The sequence below is a fragment of the Trematomus bernacchii genome, unplaced genomic scaffold (assembly GCF_902827165.1).
Source record: "Trematomus bernacchii unplaced genomic scaffold, fTreBer1.1, whole genome shotgun sequence".
Taxonomy (NCBI): domain Eukaryota; kingdom Metazoa; phylum Chordata; class Actinopteri; order Perciformes; family Nototheniidae; genus Trematomus; species Trematomus bernacchii.
The window spans coordinates 3,587,919-3,601,918 of NW_022987313.1; the positions used below are offsets into that span (position 1 = coordinate 3,587,919).

Genomic DNA, 14,000 nt, shown 5'->3' on the forward strand with positions numbered 1-14,000 from the left:
GGTAGAGTAAATATGACACTGAAGCCAGTAGCTGCTAAGCTCAGCTTGGTTTAGCAGTTTTTGTACATTGGCAACATAAGCAAACACTCACACAATTGCCATTCTGATTCAAATGTTGCTAAATCCTGATTGGCACATGACATTATTCTACATTACCTTTTGCCAAATTAGTCTTGCTCACTTCAAACTGATGAGAAAAGCACAGAACAAAATGAAAGTTAGCGAAATAACTCAACCTTTCTAATTTTGGCAAAACATGTTGTGTTGATAGATTGAAAATGTGTTTTTAAGGGCGTTTAAAGTGAGATATTTGTGGGAATTGTAACTGATGATGTTACATATGCTTTAGTGCTTTAATCAGGTTTGGAGATGCAAAGCTAATTTCAATTACCGGTTGCTTTTAAACAGTCTTTAATTGCAAAGGTTCCTTATTGTGTAAACACCTGACAAGTGGCTGAAGGAGAAGAGCTGCTCATTATATCAAAATCCTGCAGAAAGATGCTTCAGGGCATCCTTTCATACGCCCTTAGGCCTTAGTAATACATAACCATTTTTTATTAAAACTGAAGTATATTGCTTTCTCATTATTCCTTCCAGTGTTATTTGAAAGATGACACAAAGTTCAGAGGTGTCTTGCTGACGTCACACAACTGCGTAGCTGGATCCAAGTTCATGCGGTCCCTCCAAACACTGCGGTTGTCTTACTTTTTATTTCTTCTTTCCATGATCTCATTACATTTTCCAGGGAGATCAAGGAGCAGTTTTTTTAAAGGGACAAAGGACATTCCTGTTCTGACCTATTCAGAAGGCTCCCATCAGCCCCTTGGGCCAAACACACACACACTCTGCTGCTGACCACCACTATCAGCTGGGTAGGGGTATTAATAACTCTTTATGCTCAATTTTTCCAGGAAGACGGAAGCAGGATAAAATGTCAGTTCATTGTTCCCCTTCCAGGAAGAGTACCACCGTAGCACAATCTGTCAGGCTTTTGGCCTAGCGCAGAAACTCTGATGGACTATTCCCGGTACAAGGTAATCAAACTCGACCTATTGGCTCAATGATAATACCGTGCATAGCAAATCACCTGAGAAGTTCCCATTGTGTCAGTGATCAAAAAGTAGTTTATTCTTGTAAATGTCCCAGTTCCCCATTAGAGCTTTTCTACTGAACCACATTTTATTAGTCTTGTATCATTGTGGCGAGTTTATGGGTCGAGCGTGAGGAGTTTCTTCCAGACTTTAATAGGCTGTACTATCCTGGATATTCCTTCAATGGTAAAAAAAAAAGCCCCTAAACATGTGTAGGTCAAACTAAAGTTTTCCATAATGCATCACATTTAAAAAAATCATTTTTACAAAAGTGACATTTCAAGAACTTCGAAATTAAAGCTGTTTAGTGCTCAGGAATTAGCTTTTGTTTTAACTAGGAGTCAGATTGCGTGTGAACAAGTTGAAGACAGGAACCATGCTATTTCCTGTTCTCGCTTCTACATATAGGCATTTGATACATGTATCTGTGCTAGTTGAGAGAAAGAGAGATTATGCATGCGAAAGATGCCGAGCAGGAAGTAACACTGCTCTTCTGTAACCACTGCAGGTGAAATGAGTGGGGAAAATAGAAGGGGGTTTCACAAAGGAAAATAAAAGTAGTCTTGGAAACAACACTATAAATCGCTAAAGGATTACCCATGTAAACTACTTATTTACCACGTCTTGTACCATAAAAGACGCAGTTACTCTTCAGTCAATTATTTTCACAACAGTCACACAGTTGGATAGCAAATTCAAATGTTTATTTACAGCCTCTGTAATCATCACAGAGAAAAGTGGTCTAAATACAAAAAAACAAGAGAAAGATGGCGGCTAATCTCCCTGAGCTTTACAAAAACAATGTGGGAACTGTAGGTGACAGGAGAAAGAGATGTTCTGTACACAGCCCTAATGCCACTCAATGAGAATTTACAAAACAGACTTATCTCAATCATGCTTCTACAACAGCATTTCATATTGTGTACACAAGTGACATTTTCTACAACTTACAAGACTTCTTTGACAAACAATGAGTGGTGATTTAAAGAGTGAACAAAAGAACACCAACTTCTGAAATTGACAAAGAAAAAACACATTACTACCAGAGAACATATACAATTTCCCATCAACAGCTTATGGCAAACATCAGGATTAATTATTGTGAACTAATGAGTTTAATACTGTCAGCTATAACCTTACTTATTTGTGAACTATGTCCTACATTGTGAAGTCTCCATGACCTGAACTTCATGATGTCAAAAAGGAAAAGGAAGACTAGCAGAGACTTTCCGTTCAGGTGTGTACAGCTCAAAGTGATTCTCAGTCTGTGCCTTCCTTAAAAAGGTAAGCCAAACCCATAGTAAAAACAAGATCAGCGCACTGCAAGGCCTCAGGTTGGGCTTAGTACAAGTATTTACACATCCTTCATCTGGTCTGTACATTGCTTCATCAATTGTTTTCTCAAATATAATGCGCTCTCCTGACACAGCTTTACCCTTTTGAACAGTACACCTGCTAGCCTCAGATTTTGTTCTTAATGTAATATTTTGCTTTGTCATACGGCTCAAAGGGGCCAATGTGATGACGAGAGCATCATTGCGTGACTGTGCCCTTACTGCACAACAAGCTTTTGTACAATGAATGCGTCGCATAAGCATAGCAGGTCATGCTGGTTTTATTTTCTTCCACTTTCTGCCCACTTCTCTAAAAATGATTTCATGTTGGCTTTTTACTGTTAATGCCTGACTTTTTCTTTTGCGGGGGGGGGGGGGGGGGGGGGGGGGGGGTTGGATTCCGGTAACATTTTACACAAAACGCCCACTTCTCAAAAAACAGACAAATCACAAAACATACACTTCTCAGAAACAAATCTATGGACAGCAGTGGCAATCACAATAACTAACATCCATCCAGAAACTGAAAACACAGGTATGGACATTGTTACTGTAGACGATAATCTCCACGGGAACCACAATAAATCTGTATGCCAGTATGAAATCTCTGGGGTCAGGACGCCAGCCATTTCGGAGTAAAGTACAGAGCAGTTGCAGCCCCCTGCAGTGTAAGAGCTGTCCATGGAGCACCGAGCTGCCGCTGTCCAACAGGACATCTGTTCTGGGCTGAGACACACATGGTGGTGGGCATGGTTTGGTTGTGCATGTCAGTCCTTTTCAAGTCTGGTTTTGCGGGTTTGAAGTCCAGGAGGATACGTTATTGTGTGAGAGTGTCACCTGGGTGTATTGCTTCTCTTTTGGGATTGATGGCTTTGGTGTCAAGGGCAACGAGATGGCATCGCAACACTGAATCCGTGTCTGCCAGCTTGTTGGGAGTGCTGAGGTGCAGTGTAACCAGGAAAAGACAGTCTATCAGAAAGAAAGAGGAAACGGGGCAGTATGGGTGCTGCAACACAGCCTCTACTGCTGAGAATTCTGTGTTGGCTGTCCGTTTTGGATGTTGCCATTATTCTGCTGCTCCTCTTCTTCTTCCTCTTCCTCCTCCCCCTCTTCTTCACTGACCAGAAACTCCTCTGGAGGCCAGCGAAGCTCCCCACTCTCGACTTCTCCCTCTGTCGGCTCAACCACGATGGATGGCAGACGATCTTTGAGTTTACAGCAGCGCTCAAAGTCTGAGGGGTCCGGGAAGATCTGGAGAGCAAAGAAAAGAGGGAAAATACTAATTATTAATCTTTCAATAACCTCAGGCGTTAATGCAGTCTGTATTCTGAATGGCAGAGGATGTCGTTTCAAGCCAGGAGAGTACGCTGTCCCCTTTTGTAAGGCAAGAAATTATTTGTGAGCATATTTCTGATCAGTGCTAAGTATACCAGAACTTAGTCTTGAACCTTGTAGAAGTGTTGCAGGCACCACTACGAGGCTAAACAACTGTGAAGGAAGTGATGTGAAGACTAAACATCTGTGAAGGGAAGTGGTTGCTTAAGATCCCAGTGGCATACCTGCTCTTGCCCAGCCCACATTCTTCTAAAAGCCAAGCTAGCTTTCCGGTGCTCACCCAATAACAAATTGCAAAAGAACTTGTTACACTGGTGACTGTGTACAGGTAAATGAGGCATGTCTAGTAAGACTTACAGGAAATGCTGCATCATGTTACATCTAAATTCTTTGAAAGGCACTGTGCCAAGCAGCTCGTAGCTGCTTACCAACTTCAAATCCAGTACCACATCACCAAATGCTCAGAAGATTACAAGAACAAAACCAGGTCATTTCAAATCAACAGTAAAAACACGAAAAAGGTTGAAGGTTTACTGGGACGGGATTTGTGTATAACTCAAATAAAAGTCAGCCGTAAGCGCTGAATATTTAATATTAATGTAGAGATGGAAAAAACGTTTAGGAAAGAACATCAAAATCGGCCGCGTTCTCTGCAAAAACAGTATGATACGTCTGCTTATAAACATCTCTCTCAAATGTTTGGATCCAAACTGAAGGGCATGAGAGACATTTGGACAAGAGAGATTACATACATTCCCTGTACTGGCTAGATTGGATATCAAACTCAGACTTTCTGTTCTCAGGAACCGGAGAGCTGGCCCAGGGGAAAAGGCTTGCCACTCCTGGTCCAAGAACAGCATTTTTTGCTGTTGTTTGGATAAAGTGGATGAATATTTTTAGACCTGCATATTTCACTCTAAGACATTGGAGGGAAGGGGGGGGGGGGGGTTCAGCAATGTCGCTGTCTGGGCAGAGAGCCGAGTGGAAAGAAAGCATTAGAAGAGGCAGGAGAGAGGCTGTGACGAGAGGGGAAGAGATAGAGGGGATCCAGCTGTGTCCAAGTCTTCATGAATTCCATAGGAGATGGATGAGTAGAGGAAAAAGACAAAATGCTATAAATATCCCTTATGAATGTTAGAGTGTGTTAGGTTATAGAAGCATGTATATGTTTTTCAGCAGCTTTTACATTTTCCAAAAGCAGCTGCTTATACAGTAGAACCACGCTAAGAGGTGTGATTATAAGCGTGTGTGTGCATGTCTGTTTAAGTCTAATGCCTGTGTGTATCTCCATATTCTCACCTGCATCACCAATCCTCACTGTGCGTCAGCACCAAGGGGAATCAGTAGAATGACCTTGCCTTTGGACTCATAGCTAACATGTCATAACTTGTTTCACTTCTAGTGGCAGGAAGCAGCGACACATCATCGGCAAGGCACAATACAGGCTATTTCAGGATCTTCTGTGGGAGTAAGGTTGGGGTCAACCTTATATCTGAATCCTGACATTGCCTTTTGAGATGATAATTCAGTAAATCAGTAACCATTTCCTCATCCTTCTTCACTAGTAGATCACATTCATTTCAAAACCTTTTTCTAGATGCAGCTGATATTTAGTTGTCACACAAATGGTGTCAAAGCCCCCGGGACCCGTTATTGAGGAAGTGACTGGAGGCAACATCACTGCTTCTCTAAGGAGTGACTGGGACCTTGGGCAAATGGCCGAGGTGAGTAAATACAAAATAGGGATGGAAAGAGTGAAGAAGCAGCAGCCTCCTCTCATTTCTCCCCCTCATCCGCTCCTCATCCTCTCAGACAGACTCACAGCTGGGGTGTGAACTGGAGAGGAAGCCAGGCTCTTCCTCCGGGTCAGTCTATTTCCTTTCAAAGTCGACATCTACATACAGTACTGAAGGGCATTACAAGGCCACTGTATTAGGTTTATGAATGCAAACCTTTCAGATAAATAATTGACATCAATTTCTATGAGATTATTTATCTTAAAAATAGACAATTACCTTTCAGGCCTGTTAAATGAGAAGCCTCAGCTTTTTTGAAGAATATTTTGTAACCCATGCAGTTAAAACACCATTGGCACCTCTGAACCCACAGCCACGATGCTTCATTAACCTTCCTTTCAAGAAAAATAAGTGGTCTTTAATTATCAAACCATTATTTTTAAAAGATGCTGATACAAAATAGGTCTCTTTAAAATCCTACTAAACACTGGGGACAACTAAGACACACAAATAAGCAAGCAGCTGTGTGTTTAAGTAGTTTAGTTTCCAAGATGGCCCTGTTGAGCTGACAGTAAAACAAAGCCGCTGGCGACACCTTGTCAAGACCACCTGATGGCCGCTTTCTCTCATCTCTCTCAATCTGCAGGGTTCATTCCTGTTACAGGCTGCAGTAAATCACACTATTGCTCACACTTCTCGTATGTTAATGTTGGGACAAACCTCCAATGTCTCCAACGTAATAGATGATGAAAAATAAGGGTTTATTGAAATGTTTCCTTAGCCTTCTATTCATTATTTAGTTTTTCTGGGTATGGGATCATGCAAGTGGCATTTCAGTGTGCACATGTCCTACCTGAAAGGAGAGTCTGTCCTTGCTGGGGCTGAGCCTCATGTCCTCCATGGGGGTGCTGTTGATCATCACCTCAGTCATATCTCGGCCGGGAACAAACACTGGGCTGCGGGGTAAAAAGAAAAAATAAGTTTGATTAGATGCTGTCCAATAGGCCTCAAGGTCCAAATGAAAAGAGAAAGCATGCCATCCCAAGAGGGCATGTACGCGCAACCTTTTAACACTAAAACATTTATTGTGATTTTTAATAATTTCCCTTATAGATTTTCTCCCTCTTTCGAGTCATACTAAAGAGGGACAGGTTACACTGAAGAAGAAGAATTACTAAAAGTCCTTAAAAATCTATAATTTAATGGAACAAAGATTAAAGATAACCAATAACCCATCAAATGTTGCATACACCCAAGTCATGGTTTTGTTCCTCTGCACATGTTGACCACATCAAACCAAACATCTAGTTTGTGCTGTGATGTGTACTGCAAAGCCGCACAGAACACAATATGGCTTGCATAAGGTGTCCGTTTCCAAATGCAGGCTGATGTGCTCTTGCAGTGGCAACCAGAAAACAGTCATTGTGAGAGTGTGCTGGGGGCGTGTTGTGGTATTTGGTTGGGGTGGAACTTGATGCACTCAATTCCATCAAAGCGTGGCCAAACTTTCCATTTTGGAATAGAATCACAAAAGGGTTGTTTATTCATGTTCAGTGCATTCATTATCCAGTGTTGTTGTAGAAAAAATATTCAACAAAATAATGTCTTGAAGCAGGGCCTGGACTGACAGATGCGTCTTGAGACAAGATGCTGAGCGGCCTTCTCACGCTCTCTATTTAAAACCCGCTGCCTTGTGGTCAGTGGCCACAGGCCTGTGGTGTGTGTGGTCACTGGCTATATGGAACAAGACAAACAGAACACGACAAAAGACTAACATTATCTGGTTTAATGGAATTGGGTTTTTTTTAGGGAAGAGTTGTGTGGGCTTTGTTTGACCTAGTTTGAATCATAAATATAAATGTTTATTTTTGGACCACAGCATGGTGAAAATTATACTGTAGTGATGATTAAAAATATGGTTTTAAAACAAGGACCACTTATGTTAACATGTGTTCAGAGAAATGTATTGTACCATTCACCGGTTTTATTCATATCAAAACAGCGTATGACTCATACAAAACTCACGCTCAGAATAATCTTCTTGCAGAAATCTAAAAATATCCATGTTTATTATCTTAAATTTAAAAGAGGTTTACCGTACACAAACTGTCACACAGAACTGTGGTGGACAAATAATATCTTTATGAATTAGGGTTTCATTTGATTGAAAAGTAAGACTAAGGTAACTGAGGAAATTCGATAATCCTCTTATGACAAAGTTTATGGAGGCACATTATTTAATAATAATAGATCTTGTTTTGGATTCAACAGTTTGCTGACCAAATCTTCTCCCTTTTTGCATTTTGCATCAAACTCTTGGAAGCTACAAGTGTAATTTAGTAAAAGTTAGGGCTCCATTCATGGCTTTCTGATATAGCCTATAGAGTTTAGGATTTTAGATTGTGCATCTACAACTTCTTGAAGCACTGTCAATCACATTGACGATGTTGTGGAAAACCTGCAGTCATCAAAGAGAAGTCAATACCGAAGAACATTTAACACACATTCATCCTGAGGAGCAGAGTGTCATGTAACATGAGTCACTCACTGCCAGAGATCATTAACCCCTAAAGCAATGGCATCTATCAATCAGTTTTTCCATCCCTACATTTACACACCCCTCACCTCCCTCATGAGGAAACTGACACAACATTTAAAGGCTTCTGGTTGAATCTACGTAAAGTAACCTTTACTGCACCAGTTAGAGGACATGGCTTACTTGACCAAAAGAATAGACGGATGTCCAAAAATAAAAAAGGAGGGGGCTTGAAGGAACGCAAGGTTAAACATGGAAATAATAATGTCAGCTGGGGCTGCTCTTAAACTTATTTCATCTTTGAGTGGGATGCAGAGAGGGTGAGGCAGGCACGCAAGAAGCAGCGGAGGTGGGGACGGAGGGAGGAACAGTGACAGTGAAGACCTGAGGAGAAGAGGAGCGGGAGGGAAGGGAAAGAAAGATAAACACTCAGGCCTTGCCAGTCATATTTCTGTTCGGGGATCGTATAAACATCCTGCTCGGCTAAGAATAACAGAACATCGGCCTAATAAAACATAAAGGGGCACAATGAGGAGGAAGTGGGGGTGCACAAGTAACAAGTTAACCTAGGAGGAAACAAACATACATGGACCACAGTCACATCTATTACTGCTGTGTGTCACGCAGGGCTGATGAGTGCGTCCCTCACACAGAGATGAATACTTGATTCCTTAAGGAGACGTTAAGTGTTTTAAAAGTAACCTGTATATGTTTGATGTAAGATCAGCATGGACCACAGCTAGTTAAAAGTAAGCTCAATAGAATACATCAGCACTAGCATGTTTCTAATGGCCTTTATTGATCAATGATGACGACAGTGGCTGATGATGACGACAGTAACCCTCTGTAACTCCTGACCCACATACAATAACGCTCATCCTAATGCCACGGCACAGATAGACAGCATGTAAGAAGTTTAGTCATGTACAGACTGAGTCTCCAAGGCCCGTATCGGAAGGATTACTGAAGTTCAAAGCTAAAACTGTTTGTCAATTATAAATACATCAGCAATTTTTTTCGGTTTATTTATCAGGCAAGTTTAACATTTAATTTTAAATGCCAAATGTAAATATTTTGCTATTTTCTCAGTCTTCCCAATAAATAAATGTAATATCGAATTGATCGAACAAAACATTGCATATAATGGTTCTAGAGTTTTCTCGTGCAATATCTCAAAGTTACATTTCCATGAAAGATGACCAGTGATATCCTTTACAGTGTTTTCTTAAGTATCACTGCCTACTGCCACAGAATACACTAAATGCCTAATAAAAGTGATGATCTGATATTTTTGTGGATCACAACCCTTGGCAGACAAAAGCGCTGACCCAGTGTTAAGCAGCCATTTCCATTTCTACTTTTAAAACAACTACCTCACCTCATTATATAGTGAACAGTAGCACTCGCTTCATGTTACAGCCATTCATACACTAGCAGTCACATTTTAACAGAGCTAGTTGTTAAAGTCAGTACTGCCATACTGGCTTTACACCTTTATCTAGGACCGCTAAAAAAAAAAAACCATTCTGTAAGATGCTCAAAGACTCAGTCATTACCTAAGCATGGCCCCGGGTTCATCCACCCGTCTCAAGGCTATAAAAAGCCCAAGGCCATGCTTGCTCCGGTCTGGAAAGTAGTGGCGATGACAAGAGCCAAGTGATCTCCGCAACAATCTCACTCCACAAGAGGGAGAATATGCATGATGCGTTATCAACATTGTTTCCCCTCTGCCACCCCACAGTTCCTACTACAGCTATCATAAATCTCAGCCTGTGTGGAGACAGGGCAAAGTTGCTGACGTGCCATGCCGGAGTCACACAGCTGCGCAGGTATGTGGGTGGTGCGGGGACGCAGTAAGACCCCCAGGAGTGTGATGGAATGAATGGGTTGTATCCAGATACCTATGGGTTGAGTCTACCGCTGAAATTAAATCATGGATCAGCTACTGCTCCAGTGCCTTGTGGTAATCTAAGTGATGGGTGTGAGAATGAACATCTTATTGACCTTATATGTCTAGCAGCTTGCACTTAGTTTTCATATGATGCCATGCATACAAGTGAGATGAGCTCCAGCTATTGTTGTGAGAAAAATGTCTTCCTGTTCAGACAAATGGAAAACCACAGCGTAGGTTAACTCGCAGCATCCAAATCTAATAACGCGCAAAGATTTTTAGATATACCTCTGAAAAATAAAAGTAAAAGCCTTTTTTTATAAAATGTTTTTCATAAAAGTAACATCACAGACAAGAGAACATTGATCTAGTGTTAGTAGGCACACACAAGAGAGCAAAGTGTGGTTACAGTAAAGAGGTCGAGCCTGAACTTCCTGGTAGAGACAGCCAGAAGCCTGCTGAGGTTTGAACAGTGCTCGAAAACAATGTTTCAAAGCATCTTGCATATCCTCTCTACAGACAGGAAAACAATCGGCAGTATGATAACAGAAAGGCTTATAATCCACTCTCTGTTTCAAGAAGTACATCAACAAGTGAGAGTGCTGAATGGCACAAGGAAATGTTCTTAAATTGCACCTGCAGTATTAAAGACCAAAGAATGAATGCAGGGTCTTACTTTATCTGAGGATACAGCAAAGTAAGCCTATGTGTTTCAACTTTCAACATTGAAAAATAAAAAGGAATACAAGTAGGCCTATTTAAGTGCATTTTATCCCTAACAATTGCTGACAGAAAACACTGTGTGACCACTGTGACCTTTGAGTATGGTCATATCAAATGCAGGCAACTTATGAAGCTGGAATCTGGCAATCATTTCCTTAAAATAAATTGAGACCTAGAATAACGTTTAAATATCCAAGCCGTGTGACATGACATTTCCAACTCCAGGGACAACACCCGACAGAAAATCTTAAAAGGAAACAAGAGTGGGTGTAACAAAGGTGTCTTATTCTGAGGGAAATCACCAAGCAAAACAAACCACAATACTTCATTGTTCTTAACAGTCAGGAGCAAAGCCAACAAAAGCAGTGTTTGATACATGATTTAGTAATGTCTCTCAGGCACAAGGCAAGCACACCTCAGCTGCTAACATGTGGACAGGTGAAACTGGAAAAGATGCGAGTACTCACCAATATATATGCGGGGAAAAAACAGACATGAATTCACACCTGCTGCCAATTCTGCTGATTGGGGAATCTATCTAATGACAGCCGGGGACTACTTTTTCTCTTTCTTTCCTCTCTCCACGGCAGCACAGCACAGCACGTTCACGTAAACCGAAAGTAACTCTGCGGGAAAAAAGTCTGAGAACAAAACACAGCTCTATAATTTGGTGCGTCTGATCATCACCTCAGCTGTGTTGAGTATTTATGCGAGAGGCGTCTGCTTGTTCAGCCGGAGACACACCTCCTCTCTGCACGGGCCAAAAAACCTCAATGGCAGCGCATAACCAGCAGGAGCCAATCAGAGCACAGGTGACTCGAACCCCTCCGCCCCTCGAGCCCTGATGACGGCAGCAGCGACTGAACCTTCTCATTGGGAATGGGCAAGAAGATACTGCATGATGCTATTGATTTGTAGTCTCCACGGCAACAAAATGAAAGTCTAACCCTCTCTTGAATGACAAAAAAACACACTGATTCGCTTGTTAGGTAACGCGTGACATTTATCCAAATGAGGAGGGATAGAGCTCCACTGCCTGGGTTCATTCACAAATATATTCCAAGGGCAAGTCAATGTCTGCAGCAGCAATGGATGGTTCTCTTTCTGCAGAGTTTTGCCTTTTAATTTACATTATAAACAAAGCATGCAGAGTAGTCTACACACGCAGGCTGTTTCGTGAATTTATTAAAAATGATGTCCTTAAAGTATAATAAGCCTGATTTTCCAACACCTCATCTTGTTTACACTATGGCCAGGACCTTTAGCACAACGTTGAAATTCACACCTTATAAAAAGCCCAGTTGTTGTTTACCCTGCACGCATTGTACTGTATGTACATTTGGCTCGAAGAAGGCAGGTGCACATGAGGTTCTGCAGTTTTAGGGATACAGAGTAAAATGCAAGTGGGCCTCTACCGCCACCTTGTGACCACCCAATGGTAAGTGTTTGATTTCTTATTTCTATAAATAAACAAACAGTGGTTAAGTCATTAGGAAATGCAGTGCACAGTATGTTATTAATACTATACTGCACTATACTATTCTAAATCTTTCATTGGATCCATTATCCTTTTGGTGACATAAACACAACATCATAATTCAGCTCACAGCTTCAGCAAATCTGGCACTTTTCAAATGCCCTTTATTAAAGTCTCCTGGGTGACGGCAGATGGCACACATGCCCGGCAGGGAAGTAAACAGTGTGGAAACAAACAATTCTTGAATCTCATTTTCCAAAAAGCTGAGCGCAGAGTCTATTTTAAATCTTATACAAACTCCAACTATTTACAAGTCATTTAAAAATGTGTTAATGTTAAAATAATGTTTAAACCAACATCATTTAACATTGACTTCTCTTTAGCAAAATGTTGGTTTTACAATTATGCCCAGTTTCCATACTCAAGGCTTCCCCTCTACTCAGCTAATTCCTGTAAATCATTTGAGCTCACTTCCAATAAAGGAAGTCTTTACTAATAGCAATAATGAAACTTAAACTATTTCCCATCAGCATTTGACTCAAGAAAAAGCAACCCTGAGCAAAAGGTAAACTAAAGAGGTTGGAATATAACAAACATACAGTGAGAACAAGTTTGGATGTATTCACAAAAGCATAAATAACAAGCTTTATTTTCCACAGAAGACACACATTACACTCTTAACATGGCTCTCTTCTATTCAAGTATCCCTCCTGGGGAGAAACACATGTGGGGTTTAGATACAAGAGGCCAAGAAGAGGTTGCCTGGTGGCATATCTGAAATATGGTTTGATGTAACAAAGTCAGTTGATTTGTATAACTCCATAGTGTTCAGAAGTCAGTATTATGGATACACTTTGGCTAAAATGAACAGTGTTTGGTAATGATGTAAATGCAGTATATCATGCATAGGCCTGGTGATATTCAGTTGGAGTGCTGATGTTATTTATGGATGTGACTCATTCACTGACATCATCACTTTCTGATGAGCATCTGCTGTTTTGGTCAAATCTGTCCACTCAGCGTGAACTTCTGCTGTAACATACGATATGGAGAGTCATAAACAACCTAAGATATTTATAAACCTATTAATTTTTACACATCTTTTTTTTTTTTTACAATTTTGCAATGTCTTATATAGATCTCTTGTCTGCAGCTGTGTCAGAGTTTAGCACCCCCTAACAAGAAATTGAATAACAAAAGACATGTATTTTGAAATGTTATTCACACAACATGACCACTGGATGTCACTAGTGTCCATGGAATGGTTAGGGGTTACTGCATGAGCTGCTGTTATGAAGGGGTTGATATTTATTGATCAATTATTGTGCATGGCAGTGATTTATTCAACCTTAAATCTTTCAGTATTCTTAATATCATTAATAATTGTGATGCATGAATTGGCAAACAAACTAGAATTGAGTTTTAAAAATATGATCTAATACATTTTAGGATGAAGTCTTAATTACAAATAGTTTAAAGATTTGTGTTGCATTGAAGAAAAATGTAAAAGACAATTCTTATTGATGACTTATTATAGAATTCTTATGTTTAGTTAATTTAGTTATAGTATGTGTATCTTTTAGTATAATTTGAAAAAAAATCAAGAAATCTGTTTTATTAAGTAATTACAGTTTTTACATTTCTTCTTTCTGTGATACTGCCAACAAAAAAAAAGTGTGCGAGTGTGTAATATGTACAGTGGCGACTGGTCATTAGGGGCAGGTGGGGCACAGCCCCACCTAGTGTCAGCAGAAAGTATTACAAATAATGATTACAAAAATGCAAAAAAATAAATAAAAAAATATATAAAATATATTTTAAGATCATGTTTAATCATCTGATTCGTCTGTACATTGCTGTTTTAGTCTGTGTTCTTC

At 40.4% G+C, this 14,000-nt stretch overlaps 1 protein-coding gene across 1 annotated transcript; it reads right to left on the reverse strand.

The window, feature by feature from the left end:
• Window positions 1-1,773: 1,773 nt before the first annotated feature.
• lbh (LBH regulator of WNT signaling pathway) lies at window positions 1,774-11,362 on the reverse strand. The gene is made up of 3 exons (XM_034114514.1): window positions 11,114-11,362; window positions 6,350-6,452; window positions 1,774-3,676 (listed from the first exon to the last, which is right to left on the reverse strand). Exons 1-3 carry the CDS (start codon window positions 11,140-11,142, stop codon window positions 3,446-3,448), a joined length of 363 nt encoding a protein of 120 aa, XP_033970405.1. The 5' UTR covers window positions 11,143-11,362; the 3' UTR covers window positions 1,774-3,445.
• Between the last annotated feature and the right edge of the window lie 2,638 nt (window positions 11,363-14,000).